The sequence below is a fragment of the Portunus trituberculatus genome, chromosome 38 (assembly GCF_017591435.1).
Source record: "Portunus trituberculatus isolate SZX2019 chromosome 38, ASM1759143v1, whole genome shotgun sequence".
Lineage (NCBI taxonomy): Eukaryota > Metazoa > Arthropoda > Malacostraca > Decapoda > Portunidae > Portunus > Portunus trituberculatus.
The window spans coordinates 4,220,982-4,240,981 of NC_059292.1; the positions used below are offsets into that span (position 1 = coordinate 4,220,982).

The 20,000-nt window shown below is 42.3% G+C and overlaps 1 protein-coding gene across 2 annotated transcripts in view; it reads right to left on the minus strand.

Moving 5' to 3' along the window:
- The window catches only part of LOC123515067 (probable serine/threonine-protein kinase DDB_G0268876), a 32,776-nt gene extending 17,293 nt beyond the window's left edge, over positions 1 to 15,483 (minus strand). For both annotated transcript variants that reach the window (XM_045273472.1, XM_045273471.1), the window contains exon 1: positions 14,668 to 15,483. In XM_045273472.1, the coding sequence (XP_045129407.1) occupies positions 14,668 to 15,406 (739 nt within the window). In that variant the 5' untranslated portion in view covers positions 15,407 to 15,483. The remainder of the gene's footprint in view (positions 1 to 14,667) is intronic.
- Positions 15,484 to 20,000: the final 4,517 nt, after the last annotated feature.

Consider the following 20,000-nt stretch of genomic DNA (forward strand, 5'->3'; position numbering starts at 1 on the left):
TTAATCTATTGCTAGGAATCTAACTCAAGTCAATCTTAAGGTTTTGATTCTGTGCTTGGGATGATTCATGTGGGGCTCTTTGTCTAGTCCAGGGCGGCGAGGCGACAGACAAACAGACAGACAGACGGCAGCGTGCATGGGTGGATTAATGTAGATAAATTCTATTTCCATGTAGTTATTTCAATTGTTTTAGTTATCACGAGTCACACACACACACACACACACACACACACACACACACACACACACACACACACACACTTTTCAAAGACGTTCCTTTATCGGACTGTGTGTGTGTGTGTGTGTGTGCAATTACTTTCCTATGTTTATGGTCAGAGAGAGAGAGAGAGAGAGAGAGAGAGAGAGAGAGAGAGAGAGAGGGGGGTTATAATAACAGTTCCGTAACGAGCACAGCTGCTAAAGAACGACCAGCTAGTGACTGGATATCCTCCTCCTCCTCCTCCTCCTCCCCTTCCTCCCTTGCCCTCCTGCCGTTCAGTGGATGCAGAAAGCGACAGGTGGTGCACAGGTCTGGTTTAGGAGGAGGAGGAGGAGGAGGAGGAGGAGGAGTGGTTCAAGAAGAGATTGACGGTATCAACTTTTCTTCGTCAGAATTTTAGTGTAGTCAGTCATGAGCAACTCTCTCTCTCTCTCTCTCTCTCTCTCTCTTCGTATGTTAAAAAGATAGATAATATGATGAGTTGTAAGATCAGATAAGGAAAGTGAAAGAGAGAGAGAGAGAGAGAGAGAGAGAGAGAGAGAGAGAGAGATAGAGAGAGAGAGAGAGAGAGAGAGAGAGAGAGAGAGAGAGAGAGAGAGAGAGAGAGAGAGAGAGAGAGAGAGAGAGAGAGAGAGAGAGAGAGAGAGAGAGAGAGAGACTGTCTGTGTGTGTGTGTGTGTGTGTGTGTGTGTGTGTGTGTGTGTGTGTGTCTGTTGTAACATTAATCACTCATATCGGAACATATTGATAATTGGCGTTATTAATAAAAAAGAAAAGTAAAAGAAAAAGAAAGCATGCAGGTAATCAGTACAACAAATAAAGACATAAGACATAGGAGAAGAGGAAGCTGCAAGAGGCCGCCAGGCTTATACGAGGCAGTCAGTCCCTGTGTGTTTAAGCTACCTAATTCCATCTATCATCCCCTAACTCGCTCAATGGTTTAAGTGTTACTCTTTTTCTTGTGCAGTTTGATTCTCCTTCGCTGGTGTGGGAGAAATAAACTAAAAATCTGTAGTGGGCGAAGATTCCATATAATTTGTGATCAATTAATTATTTATCTATCTATTCATTTGTTTATTTATGTATGTATTAGTCTATCTATTTATGCATGTATCTCTAGTAAATCATCTACCTATCAGTTTATCTATTTATTCAATCGATCTGTTTGTATCTATTTATCTGTTTATCTATCTGTCTACCTATATATCTAAGTACAGAGTTATCTATCTGCATACTTGTCTGCTTACTATACCTACTGATCTATCTACCTATCTATCTATGTCTTTTTGTCTATTGATCTATATATGTATGTATGTATGTATGTATGTATGTATCTATCTATCTATCCGTTTGTCTATCTATCTATCTGTCTATCTTTTTAGTTTATCTATATACGTAGCTATCTATCTATCTCTATCTCTACCTATCTATCTATCTATTTATCTATTGATCTATTTATCTATCTATCTATCTATCTATCTATTTATATATCTATCAGTCTATTTTCCTGTCTATTTCTACCTGTCTATCTATATCTATCTGCCTACCTGTTTATCTATTTGTTTATCTATCTATGTATGTATATATCTATCTGTTTACTTATCTATCTATCTATCTATCTGTGTGTCTATTAATGCTTGTACATCAGTGATCGTAAAAGCCAAGTCACCGCGAAGCCCAGACCACAGTACGGATATAGGTCGGGTGTTTGTGACCACATTCTTAGCGGGTCTTTGCTTTGCGTGTGTCCCTTCAGCTGAACGTTGTGCGGACCTGCTCTTTTAATTCATGTGGTGACGTGTACTGCTTTGAAATGCATAGATGGAGCTGTAGGGTCGTGAGTGATCAGCCTCCGCTCATTTCTACTGTTATTTTTAAACGTTGCCTGTCAATCTTAACCTCTTCAGTAGTGGAACGCATTTTGATCATACATTTTTGGTGGGATTAGACGATTTTATTGACATTAGGAAGGGTCTAATGAGGTTAGAAGATCAATGGCCAGAGTCTTCACTATTTTAGTCCCCCACATAAGTTTTTGAAGCTGTATAAAATCACCAAATAGTAACGAGAATAAGTGGTTACCTGCTTCAGTATCATGACGCGTTTCCAAATTCATTCTGCTTACTATTTGGTGATTTTATACAGCTTCAGAAACTTATGTTAGGGATTGAAATAGTGAAGACTGTGACAATTAATTATTTGACCTCCGTAGACCCTTTCTAATGTTAATAAAATCATCTAATCGTACACAAATCTCAAGGTAAAATTATACCCCAGTATGGAAGGGGTTAAAGTTGTTGATCTGCTGATGATATAAGAAAATGTAATGTTCTGAAATGTGAAGATAATACGTACGTAGTCGTGTTCGTATTCGCATCTAGTATTGTCTTTTGTGGTTTCTTCAGTCTCAAGTCTACCGGTCCTCATAGTAAAACCCAATAGATTGTCAAGATATTACACGATTAGAAATTGAGGAAGACTTTTAAGGACAGTCTCTCAGTCTTAATAAATCGTTTCGAGACACAGTTTGCGACATATCCTGCTGCTTTCTCAGTCTATTCTATCATTATCATTATTATTATTATTATTATTATTATTATTATTATTATTATTATTATTATTATTATTATTATTATTATTATTATTATTATTATTATCATTATTATTATAGAAGAGAGGATCCAGTCAAGAGCAACAAAAACATGGTAAGGGGTTAAAATGATCCGCTGTAGACGCCAGTTGAAAAAAAAAAAAAAGAATCGTTTAATCGCTTCAATACTGAGATACATTTTTACCTTGAGATTTGTGTTCGATTAGACCATTTTATTGACATTAGGAGGGCTCTATGGAGGTCAGAAGATTAACGGTCACAGTCTTCACGATTTTAATCCCCCACTTAAGTTCCTGAATTTGAATAAGATCATCAAATAGTAAACAGTATGAATATGGAAACGCGTCATGGAACTGAAGGGCTTAAAAAGAGATCATCCAAAAGTAGAAGCCTTTATGTTTGTGGCGCCGCGATATTTGTCGACGTGGGGAATGTGACTGTCTCCTTAGTCCGCCGCTGTGACTATCTCCTTAGTCCGCCGCGACCATTGTGAACATGTGCAGAAGTGAGAAAAGTGCGTCCTCATTGTGGCGCTATAAAGGCAGTGATATGAGTGTGGTGAAGTCAAGTGCGGGCTGCGTGTGCCAGGTGTCTCAAGGCGGCGGCGGCGGCGGTGGCGATGGTGGTGGTGGTGGTAGTGGTAGTGGTGGTGACTGTCATTGCCCACCAAAACGAAGCCACACTTGATTCTCACGGTATTAGAATCACCTGCTGCTTAGGACTCACACGTCTGTCTCAAGGAATACGTCTTTAATCTACAGTTGCTCAAGTAAATAAACACAGACATAGATAGACAGACAGACACAAACATACAGACAGACACTTCTGCCTCAAGGAATACGTTCTTTAATCTACATTTGTTCAAGTTGATACAACAAAAATACATAGATAGACAGACACACAGACACAAACATACAGATAGGCACAGACAGACAGACACAGTGGGGAAACAATAGACACAGACAGACACAAACATACAGACAGGCACAGACAGACAGACACAGCGGGGAAACAATATAGACACAGACAGACACAAACATACAGACAGGCACAGGCAGACAGACACAGCGGGGAAACAATACAGACACAGACAGACAGACAGAGCGGGAAGGAAAACTGACCGACACTGGCATAGATAAATGATCACTGAAAGATAAACATAGCCATAAATAGCCATAGACGTAAACACAGATAGACTAACGTATTTAGAGAAAGAGAGAGAGAGAGAGAGAGAGAGAGAGAGAGAGAGAGAGAGAGAGAGAGAGAGAGAGAGTCGTGATTATTTCAGCAGGAGGTAATATCTTAACAAAATCTTCACAAACATTGAGGTGGCTTCTAATAAATCCTAATTCCTCGTATATAATGTATTACCATTTTCTAAATCTGCACCAACAAACCTAGACGTGCATCGAAGTAATTGTTGTGACTCGCAGTTGTTTGTATAGCATTAGATTCTGAGACCTGAAGTGATATCTAAACAAAATCTTGACACGCACTGACAGGTTCTGTAATGACAATTCTTATTTTTTACCATTATATGTTGCGATACCTAACAAAGCCTTGCCACGCACTGCTAGTCTATAAATCACAATTCCTCGTACATTCTAGCGCTATATCATTTTGTGGAAAGCAGCGATATCAAGCAAAATCTTGACTTGTACTTTGGGTCTTCTACTTAAGCACAGTTACGTGACCCAGTGTGCTGAGCGGCGGCCCCTCACTGCCTCACTGCGCCACTGATTCCTCGCGACGTGAATCACGGGAAGTGTTGCGCTTCAGAGGAAAGATAATAGGTAGCACCAAGATCCACGGCTTAAACACCACTGATTGGAGGGGGGAGGAGGAAGGGGGGGAGAGAGAGAAGGAGGGACTGAAGGGTGCTCGGACACTGTGTTATACGAGAATACGACACAGACACATGACACATACTTACCTTAATTGGTTGACCACGGTGCGCCCACGGTATGACACTGCCCATGCTCTCTTTGTTATGTAGTGCCACAGTGCCGTAGCATGAAGAGAAAATAGTAAAAGAAGAAATGGAAAGTTCAGAAAATGAAACTAAAGAAACATTAGTTAGGAAGAACTTGCAACAGGAGGAAAAGATTAGAAACTGAACACACACACACACACACACACACACACACACACACACACACGTCCATGGTTGGGGTAGTTAGTGAGGTGTTGGTTGGTTGGTGGGTGGATGGGAGGGTGGAGAGGGGAACGAGAGCATTAGCCAGTGGTTGCTCCGTCATTCTGTTTTTCATTAATCTCTCTCTCTCTCTCTCTCTCTCTCTCTCTCTCTCTCTCTCTCTCTCTCTCTCTCTCTCCATTAAGCACGTTTTCTTTATTCATTAATTATTATTTCTTATACATCTCTCCTGATTTCCCTATCCGATTAGAGTGGAGGGAAGGAAGGGCGAGGACAAAGGTTTGCGTTGACTGGTGAAGCGAATCAGACTCACCAGCGCGAAAACAGGGAGCTTCAGTCAATCGTTCTTTCTTGCCTCGCTGTCGTCAGTTAACTTAATAGTCTTGATATTTGATAGCGTCACATTCGCTCTTCATTAAGTATGCAGACTAGTTTTTCTTATAAGGACAGCAAATGAGATTGTAGTTTTCTTATTATTTGTGTCCAATGTCCATAGAATACACTCACTTTTAACTCCTTCAGTACCGAGACGCATTTTACCATGAGTTTTGGGTAAGATTAGACCATTTTATTGACATTAGGAAGGATCTATGGAGGTCAGGAGATTAATAACTAGTCTTCACTATTTCAATCCCTACATAAGTTTTTGAAGCGGTACAATATCACCAAATAGTAAGCAAAATGAATATGAAAACGTGTCATGTTACTGACATGACGCATTTCCGTATTCATTCTGCTTACTATTTAGTGATTTTATAGAGCTTCAGAAAGTTAGGTGGGGGTTAGAATAGTGAAGACTGTGGCCATTAATCTTCTGATCTCCATAGACTCTTCCTAATGTCAATAGAATGGTCTAATCGTATACGAAACTCAAGAGAAAAATGTGTCCCAGTACTGAAGGTTTTAAGGATATTATTGCGATCCCAGTGATGGTTTAATCCATACACTCAATAGGAAAACACTCATGGAAGCCAATAGTTGTCATCTTGTAGTCGCTGAAACAATATCCCTTATGAGACATCAAACGTGATTACTCTTGAATATAAACTTTGAAGTAATATTACCTTACCTTAAGAATAAAATAGTCTCTCCCACTCTCCCTTCCTTCCCTCCCCTTCATCCCTACCTCCCTACCTTCATCCCTCCCACCCCAGCCGGCTGTCACGGAGCACTGCCTCATCATCGCCCTCTCTCCCCCTTGCCGCTCACTCTTCCTTCCCACCCCTCCCGTCCCCCCCTCCCTCCCCTTCCCCTTCCTTCTTCCCTCACGCTGTCATTAAACCGAAACCATAACACCAGCTTGAAGGCGGCGCACGGATCCTTATGTATTGGCTTCTTGGACACACACACACACACACACACACACACACACACACGCGTGCAGACCAAGATACTTAACAAGAGAAGTTAAAATGAACGGGACATAACAAGCTTGACTTAGTTCCTTGAAACACACACACACACACACACACACACACACACACACACACACACACACACACACACACACAGGTTTCTTTCAGTTTGCCTTATATTGTATGGATATTATGTATGTGGATGAGATGGATGAGGTGTGGATGAGGTGAATAAGTTGTTTCATGTAGGCATAACCACGTGTAGGCCTAGTGACTTCTTGCACCTTCCCATATTTTCTTCAGCTCTCTGTATATCATATTTCCCGTACACTACAATAAGTTTGGTTAGATTCACCTTTTTTTCAATTTTTACTTATTTATTTTCTTTTTTAATGCTACTTAATTAAAGTGTTCAGTGTGAGTAGAGCCAGCCTTTTCTTTCGTTTCATTCTGTTGCGTAGTGTCTGTTTCAAGCATTTTCTGGTTTGACATAGTGCATCTATAGTCTATACATGTAATATACTTAGCATTTCTCGTATCGCATCCCTCAGTCCGTTTTTTCTTTCTTTCTTCTGAGTCCCCTGCTGGGTCTTGCTCTGGTGGTGTTTGTGTGAGTGGAGTGGAGCCAGCTGCATTTTCCTCCATTCTGTTGTATCAGGTAGTGTCTCTTCTTAACACTTCTGGTTTTAACAGATGATACCTATTACATTTATTTGACGTTTCCTGTAATGTATCTTCCCACCTTTCTCCCTGGTCTTCATCTTGAGCTTGTGTCCATCTCCTTTACTACCAACAGTCTACATCCGCGTTCTCTTAGCCGTCCTTTCCTCCTGCATTCTCTCAACACGTCCTGATCACTTAAGCTTCATAATCTTCCAATTTTGGGTAACCCTTTCGAACCTTTTCATGTAGAGACTGGCTTCTAGAATAAGTTATTTATAATAGTTGGCTAGTGCCTCTTTGAATAAAGTAAATAAAACTAATATAGCGTTATATATTGTTTTACGTAAGAAGTTGGACAAAGGCAACATAAAATGAAAAAAAAGACCTACTTAGTTGCCAGTTCCATTGATTGGTGATGAACCCCTTCAGTACCATGTCGTGTTTTCATATTCATTGTGGTTACTATTTGATGATTTTATAAAGCTTCAGAAACTTATGAGGAGATTAAGATTGAAAAAAACTCTGGTCATTAAATCTTTGACATCCCTAAACCCTTCCTAATGCAAATAAAATGGTCTAATCATATTAAAAGGTCATGCTAAAGATGCGTCTCAGTATTGTAAGGACTGAAACTTCTTCGCTCTTCATATCCTGATCATTATTTTTTTTACCTCCCTAAACCCTTCCTAATGCAAATAAAATTGTCTTATCATACTAAAAATTCATGCTAAAGATGCGTCTCAGTATTGTAAGGACTGAACTTCTTCGCTCTTCATATCGTGGTGTAGGAAGTTAGTCTGGTCCATACAAGCTATATGACCTACAACAACTTCCAGAATTCCTTGCGTTCTCGTTCATGTATGCTTTTTAAAGAGTGCGAATGTAACGCGGCGAGATCACTGCACCACTGCTCGCTCTTCACACTCTACCTGCCGTCGTGATATATCGTCTTGTTATCTTTGAGGTTCCGCTGCAAGGGTGTCAGAACATTTCGCTGTCATCGTAAATAACTGCAGGTACACCTCTTACACACACACACACACACACACACACACACACACACACACACACACACACACACACACACACACACACACACACACACACACACACATTATTATCTCTATTATAATTTTATTAACCACAACAGAATCATAAAATTACAAGACAGAATCATAAACTTGCAAAACAAACAAACACACACACACACACACACACACACACACACACACACACACACACACACACACACACACACACACACACACACACACACACACACACACACACACACACACACACACACACACACACACACACACACACACACACATTTCTTTTTATTGTAAACCGCTTTCCAAGATTTCAGCGCTCCGTTCAAGATATTGCTGTTATTTTTTTCTTGATTTTAGTCGTGATGGTTTCAACTCACCTTCTTCTACTTCTTTTCCTTTCTTTTTATATCTGATCTTTTTTCTTATTCATCTCCTTTGTCTTGCGTTTATGTTCTCCACAAGAAGATCACCCATGTTCCTTTATTTCCTGTTGCGTTTTCCTCTATCTATCTGTCTGTCTGTCTCTCTCTCTCTCTCTCTCTCTCTCTCTCTCTCTCTCTCTCCAACCTTTTTCTCCTCCTCCTAGTGCCAGAGAACACCCTTTCCTCCCTTTTCCAGGTAGTAGTGGTCGTGTAAACTTACGACATTGACAAACGGAAAGAGTGTTACTGGGTCAGATGTGTGTGTGTGTGTGTGTGTGTGTGTGTGTGTGTGTGTGTGTGTGTGTGTGTGTGTGTGTGTGTTGCGGTAAGATGAATGGCTCTCCGTGTCTATTGTCATTTTTCAGAGTAATTATCATCGTGTGTGTTTTTGATGTGTGTGGTTGTGAAGTCCATGTGTGGGTTCGTCCCGTTTCAGTCGTGCCATCGCCTCATCCCAACACTAACTTAGGTCCGTATTCAGAAACGCTTTGCTCTCTTACCACGACTATTTTCCAAGCCCACAGAGATGATTAGCGGTGTTTTCAAGAGTTTCTGTCCTGTTGGTAATGTAAAAATCTTGTCACTCTGCCTCTAGAACCGTAAAAACTCTGACCATTAATCTTCTGACCTCCATAGATCCTTTTTAATGTATATAGAATCGTCTAATCAAGGCAGAAATGCGTCCCAGTACTGATGGAGTTAATAAGATTCAGTTTGAAAAGGTGCATCGGTTAGAAGTGAGACCTTGAAGTGATTTGAATGCTTTCCTTCCTCCCATCTTTACTTTCACTCTCGTTTTGTGTCAAGAAATGTGGTGCTTGTACCGGGCTCTTCAGGGAATAGAGTGATGAAATGAGAAAAAGGAAAAGCAGGCACAGGAAACGATGATACCCATGTGACTAATGACTAAACACACACACACACACACACACACACACACACACACACACACACACACACACACACACACACACACACACACACACACACACACACACACACACACACACACACACACACACACACACACACACACACACACACACGGGAAAGAGAAACAGAGTAACCACCAAACTGTTACCGTACCTACATTTTGACGTGGTCTAGGTCGTGTCCTTCCGCTATAAGCTCACAAAGGGGACTAAATCTCATGAGAGCTTCACGTACTTCCTTTCCCTTGGGACGGCCCTCGGACATGTCTATACAGTGTCTGTCTCGCGGCCTAAACCATACAAAGAACTCTCTTTTCGGATACGTGGAAGGAGTTTTCTCTTAACCTCTTGAGTGCCATGATGCGTTTTCATATTCATTCTGCTAGCAATTTGGTGATTTCATACACCCTCAGAAACTCATGTTGGGGATTAAAATAGTGAAGACTGTGGCCTTTAATCTCCAGACCTCAATAGACCTTTCCTAATGTCAGTAAAATGGTTTAATTGTACATAATTCTCATGGTAAAATATGTCCCAATACTGAAGAAGTTAACAGAGTAGTAGGTCTGTATGCCTAACGGTTTTTTGCAGCTTTGCATATATTCTGATGCTCTCAGGTTATCAAAAAGTCTTGACTGTAGTCTTGACTCACGGCAGTCGCTCCGTGGAGCTCCGAGACGAGTAGCATGTTCTGTTTTCTTATTGTGGCATCACATGATCTTGTCCAAATAACATAATTCAATTTTCATATGCTCCAGTTTTCTCCACAGCGCCTTTTATGAATTAAGAACGTAAAAAGCTAAGGGAGGTTCCAAGAAGTCGATAAGTTTACACGTGTAGCTCAAAATTTACCTCGAACTACTTATCATCCCAAATCATAAATTTATTTAATCTTTTAGAACCACTTATTGACTCGGTGCCTCTAACCTGACAAATGAGTCTATCCCAGCCACCTTCCTTGCTTCCTTGTTCTACCGGTTTCTTCCAATGTTATTTTTTTTCGTCTATCTTTATAAAGCAGGAATCATTACTGCTGCTGCTTTCCAGAGTACTAACCTTCAGGAGAATAGCCTTTATTGTCTACATTCACAAATCGGCCATGTTTGCTTATGTATAAAAATTACCGTGTGTGTGTGTGTGTGTGTGTGTGTGTGTGTGTGTGTGTGTGTGTGTGTGTGTGTGTGTGTGTGTGTGTGTGTGTGTGTGTAGATTTGCGTGTTGATTCGTGTATTTATGTGCCTCTTGATTACAAGTAGTGATATTGATATAATAGAGAGGATAAGTGAGTAAGTAGAGGCCATCCCACCACCACCACCACCAACAACAACAACAACAACACTATCAGCAGCAACAACAACAACAACAACAACAACGCTCCATTTGGCCACAGGGACGGTGGAACAGTTATGAGCCACGTTAATCTGATCAAACGTCTGTTGTTTTGTATGTTGTGGGAAGGGAGGGGAAGGGAGAGGAGAAGAGAGGGGTAGGACTGGCAATGAGAGAGTGGTGGAGGAGGGAGAGGAATAAAGAGAGGTGTAGAAGAGTGAGGCAGGCAGAGTAGAGGCCTAAATCATGAATAAAGAACATAGAAATGGATGTGTTAGTACTCTGCCCTAGAGGAACATAACATAAGAGGATAAAGAACGGAAGAAAGGAGGGCCAGTTTGTGTGTACAGAAAATAAGTACGTGCGTAGAGTCAAGGTCTAATAAGTCACTTAGTGTATGTATGTTGTGTCTTGTGTGGTGACGACGTGAAGTGTGAAGTGTGAAGTGTGAAGTGTGGAGGACGTGAGGTGGTAGTGGTTTATATGTTATCTCTTCGTTATGTATGAACTTTTAGCTTAATTTCGGTGGTTAATGTGTGTGTGTGTGTGTGTGTGTGTGTGTGTGTGTGTGTGTGTGTGTGTGTGTGTGTGTGTGTGTGTATAATTCACCTCGGTCGTCTGCTGGTCACCCAGCCAGTCTTCCCCATTACGGAGCGAGCTCAGAGCTCATAGACCGATCTTCGGGTAAGACTGAGACCACATCAACACACACTCCACACACCGGGAAAGCGAGGCCACAACCCCTCGAGTTACATCCCGTACCTATTTACTGCTAGGTGAACAGGGGCTATACATTAAGAGGCTTGCCCATTTGCCTCGCCGCGCCGGGACTCGTGTGTGTGTGTGTGTGTGTGTGTGTGTGTGTGTGTGTGTGTGTGTGTGTGTGTGTGTGTGTGTGTGTGTGTGTGTGTGTGTGTGTGTGTGTGTGTGTGTGACGGTATCTATTTCTTCATGTAATAGTAATTTTGCAGTACACCATGTCATATTCATGCCGTCTCTCTCTCTCTCTCTCTCTCTCTCTCTCTCTCTCTCTCTCTCTCTCTCTCATTATACCGTTGAACACACTGCTGTCTGGCTAACACTCCACAACCTGACCCATAATTAAGGAGTACATGGACAGGCACCGTTTCTTACAACCATCTCTGCGCTCCGCCATATCGTAAACTCAACATTTAAAGTAGCTACTGGATCTTGCCAACGGAGCGTGTGTGTGTGTGTGTGTGTGTGTGTGTGTGTGTGTGTGTGTGTGTGTGTGTGTGTGTGTGTGTGTGTGTGTGTGTGTGTGTGTGTGTGTGTGTGTGTGTGTGTGTGTGTGCGTGCGCGCGCGCGTTTTGTTGGTCAGGCAATGCAAATGTATTCTGAATCGTCTAATTTGGAAAAGCTTATAAATGAATCTGGTGTAATAGAAAGTATTTGGATTTTCACGAATGTTTTCAAGGTTTTAGTTAATTTTAGTAATAGTTTAACAAGGACAAAGTGTTAAAGAGAAAAAAATAACTCTGTGGTCTGTTGGTATTGAGGAATTGTCAGTAGAAGTTATTGTATTTTTTTTCTTCAAATATATTTTCATAATTGTACTTAATCATCAGTGTGGAATGACCAATCAAAACTTTGTGGGCCTCGAGATCAATACTACAGAGAGAATGACAAGAATTTGATAAAGAATATAAACCGTTAACTTTTTGTCATGTGCCACTGATCCGCTGGTGGTTGGTTTGGTTTTGGAAGTGTGCTGGAGTGAGTGCGCTGTGTGGCCCCGGTATATAGCTTTCCCGTGGCCTGGGTGAATTGTCATGACTGTTAATGAGGGAGTCTCGTAAGTTCCGTTGTCATTAACTCCTTCAGTACTGGGAGACGCATTTTTACCACGATTTTATTTACACTATCAAGGGTCTATGGGGGTCAGAAGGTTAATGGTCCAGTCTTCACTATTTTAATCCCCACATGAGTTTCTGAAGCTGTATAAAATCGCCAAATAGTAGCCAGAATAAATATGATGTGTTACGGTACTGAACGAGATAAGAAATCATTAATAGCATATCCGTAAGAATTTAACATCATAAGGAAAAAACATAGCTATCTTTATCCACTTATCATCCTCATCCATAATTTTATCATTAGAAACCCCTTAATTCCTTCCTTCACTACCATGACGCATTTTTATATTCATTCTGCTTACTATCTGGTGATTTTATACAGCTTCAAAAACTTGTGTGTGGATTGAAATAGTGAAGAGACTCTGACCTCCATGAACCCTTCCTAATGTAAATAAAATGGTCTAATCGTACACAAATCTCAGTCTTGAAGTGGTTAATGACTCGCGGCTCTAAGAATAAGACAGTTGAGTTTGTTGCATTTATCTTAAACATTTCATCGCCTTACTTCTAACATTTAACAGACTGCGTTGGAGGTAATTTGTGATTTTCGAGTATATGTATGTTTTTTTTTTATGATTCTGGTGGTTGTTTAATGAGGATGCTTCATCTTAAGTGTGAAAGAAAAAAAAAAAGAGAACATGACAAACTATCTCTGTGGCCTATGAAATATAATCCTTATAAGATCACAAAGCCGTTATCATTCTATTTTTACTCTGTTTCACTCTACACACACACACACACACACACACACACACACACACACACACACACACACACACACACACACACACACACACACACACACACACACACACACATGTGGTCTCAGTCCTACCTGAAGATCGGTCTATGAGCTCTGAGCTCGCTCCGTAATGGGGAAGACTGGCTAGGTGACCAGCAGGCGACCGAGGTGAAAAAAATTACACACACACACACACACATACACACACACACACACACACACACACACACACACACACACACACACACACACACACACACACACACACACACACCAATTAGCTGGCTGTCTACATTCCCGATCAGCAACTTTTACTGTTTGGTTTGGTTTGTCACTCTCTCCTCCCTTTCCCTTGACATGTTACTGCACACTACAGACTTTCCCTCACCACAACACTTTTAAACAGCTTTCCATAGACCATCATATTAGGATGCACCACACACACACACACACACACACACACACACACACACACACACACACACACACACACACACACACACACACACACACACACACCTCCTGTCAAATAGTCATCATTTATGTGTTTATCAAGCATTCATTCGTTTTAAATTTGAATATAATGATGTGAGTATACAGTCCTGTGTGTGTGTGTGTGTGTGTGTGTGTGTGTGTGTGTGTGTGTGTGTGTGTGTGTGTGTGTGTGTGTGTGTGTGTGTGTGTGTGTGTGTGTGTGTGTGTGTGTGTGTGTGTCGTTTGCACCGTTTGAAGCTGCTGCGCCATAAACAATGAACACCTGCCCCAAAAGTTAGTGTTGCACATTAAGAACAGTGTTTGACCGCACCCTGACCACAGACATGCGATTTTTCTTGAGTGTTGCATCTTATTTGTGGTGTCGTGTGAAAGAACGGCTATTCCCATACATTGCAGAATGTTACACTAAGCAGTTACACGGACACGTGACTATGAAAGCAGGGATAGCACAGCTGAAATACAAGAATGAGTCTGATGTGTCGTGGTCTGTGTGGCGAAGGTCATGCCTGCTGCCGACTGTCTGTTTGCACTAAGGGTCAGTGGTTGGTTGCTTCGACAGTTATCTGCCGTAGGTGCATGTCTTCTCTTACCTCTTCTAACAAGATTTACAGAAAATGCCCAAGCAAGTTTTTTAGGCAACCGGTCTACATGACCAGAAGTGTGGCCTTGGGCAGGCTGAGGTGATTCACAGACGCCATGGTCATCCGTTACATCGCAGCATCAGAGAACAGGAAAGAAAAAAGACGTGATGCATGTAAGAAATGCCCACCTGGCACATCCAATAGAAAATCAAACTCAATGATGTTCTGACCTGACTGTTTTCGCTGCTGGGGGAACCTTTGCAGGTCCCGACGACTCAGTCGCTTTTGTTCGGTGTCGCGGCCAGCTGCGTTTGCTGCAGTGGTGTTGCTGTTTGACCTCTGGACGCTGGGGTGAGAGGTGGTGGTGTTGCGAGCCGTCTGTCGCCGAGACGGTGACGCCCCTGCCTGGCGGGAACCCTTTTCATTTGGGGCGGCCTCAAAGCGGGTTCCGTTAGTCTCCTTTTTGTTATATCGGCGGCCTGCGAGCCCTCTTGGCGGCGAGGGGGACTGGTCGTGATGGGACAGCAGAGGCGAGGTGAAGAGGTGGTTCTTAAGTGGAATTCTTGTGATGGTAGAGGACGTCCACCTACAAGTGTCGCAGGATTCACAGGACGTGCAGGATGGAGTCCGTCGCAAGTCCACGTGCCTGTCATTCACCATCACCACTTCCACGCCGCCGAAGGACGACCGTCTCGATCCCGTGGAGGTGCTGCGCCCGCGCCTGGGGCTGCGGTGGGTATTACCAGGAAGGCAGCAACGCTCGTCCTGCGAGCAGCAAGGTCCCTGCTCGTGGCAACAGCCGCCATTCTGCCAGCAACACTCGGCCTCCACACGTTCCCCGTGCTTGTAAGTGTCGGTCGGCGTGAGCTCGGGCGTGATGCGGTAGTCATCGCTGTAGGAACTGCTGCGAGATGCACGCACTTTGTCCCGGAGCCGGGGCTTCCCGCCGCGTCTGCCCCACAACCCCATCACCACTACACACTGTGACCACTGCCGCGCTACTTGCGCCACCCACAGCCGGCAAAGCGAGCGGACAGAGCCATGCGTGCTGGCTGACGGTCAGGCAGAGATTGCACGGACGGCAAAAGCTGACGCTCAGCAGCCCCATCCTCCTTCCAGCCGTCCTCCGGCCTGCCTCCCCATACTCCTCCCTTCCCCGAGCTCTCTCCTTCAACCATGCCTCTGGCTCAGAGGTCCTATGGTAGAAACCACTTCTATAGGATCTCACGTGGCGAGTGGAGATTAATGCGAGTATGAAATGTGATGCGGTGCACATGCTGTGATTGGGAGCCTGCAAAGTTGCGGCAGGAATGACAGTAATATTTGACGTGGCTCTCAAGAAACATCCGGGCATCTGCCACATCCCGGAGTGATCCGCTACGAGAGAAGCGTATTACCGCTAATGACAGCAGGTCAATGCTACCACCTGTTGGCGGCCCAGCAAACACCTGACCGCTACGAGTAGTAGTGGCATTACACAACACCAACCAGTCATCGCTACTCCTTGTAAACACCGACATTTGGTCTACGCCACGCGTTGGTCCATTCTGTGCCTAAAGCTGATGTTACTGCTACTACTACTACTACTACTACTACTACTACTACTACTACTACTTTTCTATCACCACTAGTAGTAGTAGTAGTGGTAGTAGTAGTAATAGCAGTAGTAATGATGGTGGTGGTGGTAGTGGTATTAGTAATGTAAGTGTGTAATAAATGATAAGACGGTGATGACATGCAGGTCTCCATGTAGCAATCCGTTCCATCCTTAATACAAGAGTAGTCTGCTCATATACCAGGAAAACAAACCTGATTGCGGTGGTGGAGGTGATCACAGTGTTGGTTAGCTGTGGTAATGAAAATAGCACAGTCATACATCACGCTGCTGCTCACTTCTCTAACTACTGCTACTTAATCGCACACACACACACACACACACACACACACACACACACACACACGGCGTGCGCACGCACGCACGCTCACACGCAGACAATATTCATGGGAAACAGTTATCTGTGCAGTGCTCGGTCACTAGCGAAGAGGATACAGGCAGGCAAACAGACAGACAGACAGACAGGTGCGATTTTCTTGATATACGTCTGCCACATGCTACATTTAATTTTACACACACACACACACACACACACACACACACACACACACACGGCCCGGTAGCTCAGTGGTTAGAGCGCTGGCTTCACAAGCCAAAGGACCGGGGTTCGATTCCCCGGCCGGGTGGAGATATTTGGGTGTGTCTCCTTTCACGTGTAGCCCCTGTTCACCTAGCAGTGAGTAGGTACGGGATGTAAATCGAAGAGTTGTGACGTTGTTGTCCCGGTGTGTGGTGTGTGCCTGGTCTCAGGCCTATCCGAAGATCGGAAACAATAATGAGCTCTAAGCTCGTTCCGTAGGGTAACGTCTGGCTGTCTCGTCAGAGACTGCAGCAGATCAAACAGTGAATTACACACACACACACACACACACAGCCTTTCTGACGCTAACACGCAGTCCTAGTGATTGTGGTGGTAAATGTACAGTCTGATGGTGATTATGGTGATCCTGTAGTTGGCCGTGATGATGAGAATGGTGTTGTTTCTTATCGGTTAGTGATTTACTTAATGCGTTGCAGAGAATTTCTTTTGACTTTCTCCATGGCGGAAGTTCTCCTCGGGATTTGGAGAATGTTCTGCATGGTGGTTCCGGTGACAGAGTAGTAGTTTGTGAAGAAGTAGTGGAAGTGACTGGCGTTTCCGTGATTCGAGTGATAGTTTAACGAGCCTCAATGTAAATGACTGACGTGTTTTCATGATTTAAGGGATACTTTTAACGGGCTCCGGTGTTTTCAAGGTGGTTTTCAATTAATCTGCGTGATAGTTCCATAATAATAGTGTAGAGATTGCTTCCCGATGTTTTGATAATTCTAACGATAAATTTGCCCCCTTCAGTACCAGGACGCGTTTTCATATTCATTCTGCTTACTGTTTGGTGATTTTATGCAGCTTTAGAAACTTGTGTGGGGATTAAAACAGTGTAGACTTTGGCCATCAATCTTCTGACCTCCATAGACCCTTCCTAATGTAAATAAAATCGTCTAATCACATCAAAGCTCATCGTTAAAAAAAAAAAAATCCCAGTACTGAAGGAGTTCACAGTTATCTAAGAGAGAGATTTCAAGACATTTATCCCTTTTTTTAGGCTAAATCTTCTCGGACCTGCACACACAGCAATTTTTTTTTTTTTTCAGTTCATGTTGCTCTTGACCAGTTTTCCCCTCTTCATTAAAAAAAGGCTTCAGTATGAATTGTTGGAGTTTTCAAAGATCTTTCCATGTTTCCAGAAATTATATAAGAAACTTTCTATTTTTTTCAATAGGGAAAACATCTGTAAGGATTGAGTAATGATTTCTATAGTCTTTGGAAATAATTTGTAATGAGAGAACGAAGTTTGTCAAACTACAGACAGTGCTGGTTTGGTTTTAGGTCGAGCGGGACTGTTATGTGATTCTTGTCATGGGGACGGTGTAAATCTTCAAATCTGGGTGTGACGTGACGGGTTGACGCTGCTTTATGGGAGGGTATTTTTCTCTGTTCTATTTAGTTATAAAGTACTTGAGACACATAAACCTCGCACTAGTAGGTCCATAGTATTGTAAAGCTAACAGTGCTGTAGTTTGATATATACTCTGCTTATAATGTCGGTAAAGTAAGTACATCAGCGCTAGATTTGATAGTCAAGCATCATCACTGACACTTCATTATCATGCAGCGAATATGTGTAAGTACGTATGTTACTAATACCATAGATGATATTAATGCTGATGTCATACACATATTTAGCCAAAAAAATATCTCTTCCCTCTTATCAATCACAATTACCTACTATCAATACTACCGCCATCATCACCATCATCACCACCACTTCTACTACGACTATTACTACTACTACTACTACTACTACTACTACTACTACTACTGCTACTACCAATACTACTACTACTACCAATACTACTACTACTACTACTACTACTACTACTACTACTACTACTACTACTACTACTACTACTACTACCACCAATAATATTACTACTACCACTACAACTACTACTACTACTACTACTACTACTACCGCTACTACCACTACCACTAGTATTACTATCACTACTTCTACTACTACCATCACCACTACTACTACTACTACTACTACTACTACTACTACTACTACTACTACTACTACCACCACCACTACTACCACTGTGACGTCATCAATAATAACAACAGCATAAACATTAGAATAAAAAACAGGATAAGCTTCACACACACACACACACACACACACACACACACACACACACACATAATTTACCACACGTTATCACCGGCACCATAACAACAACAACAACAACAACAATCACCACAGCAGGACTCATCATTAAGACTAACAGAACAACAAGACTAAAACTCTCCACCTCATTTCCTTTCCTCGTTTCTTAAGAGCCTCTCAACAGGTCTCCTCCTCCTTCGCACACTTGACAATAAGAGAAACAGAGTGCGACGCTTTTTAGAATCCAACCACCACCACCACCACCACCACCAACAACAACAACGTGTCCTACAATCACGTATTATGCTCAGGTGGTTCACTAATTAAAACGCACGTACGCTCTACCTGTGAGTGTTCTTCTTTCACAATTTGCTCCTCGTAAATTATGTGGTCTTGGTATTATGGTGTGTGTGTGTGTGTGTGTGTGTGTGTGTGTGTGTGTGTGTGTGTGTGTGTGTGGTTGTCAAGGTCAGTGATTTAACATGTGGTCAGTGTGTGTGTGTGTGTGTGTGTGTGTGTGTGTGTGTGTGCGAGCGCTTAAATAATCTATATGACATGTGAGAAGATACGATTTACACATTATAGTTTGTCGATACTTGGTAACTTTGTGTTTGTGTTCATTTCCCCAGACTTGTGAAGGATTGGGTACGTGGCATCTTGTCTTGGATTCTAAAACCATTCACGTCATATGTTGAATCCTTGTAACAGTCTTTAGTGGAAGTTGTTTGTGTTCTCGAGGATGATTTCATGATTGTGGTGTTGGTTTGATAAGGATTACACATGATTAACGAAAAAAAAAGTCATTAGAATCTGTATAGTCTTTGAAAATAGATCTGATGAGGAGATAGCATTTAACATGCACTTAAGAACACAAGGAAGGAAGGAAAAAAGAAGAGACGCTGCAAGAACACAAGGAAGTTAGAAAGGAAAAAAGGGAGGTGGCAAGAAGTCTTGAGACCAACGTAGTAGCTGCACGTGACAATCTCTGCATGGAACCTGTTTAGTTTCTTAAGATATCCAAATTGAACTTAGAAGCAAAAGAGTAAAGATAATTTGAACACAGATAACCTGTTGTATGTCACATAAAAAAAAGAATAAATAAAACCGGTTCACCAAAAATCTGAGCATGATGAAGGGAAGCAAAGGTAACGGCAGTATCTTATAACACAGCTTCAGTAGGTCAGGAAAAATGATTTTTACAAGGCAGGTTTTGAGAATAGTATCAGTAAAAAGTTGTTGT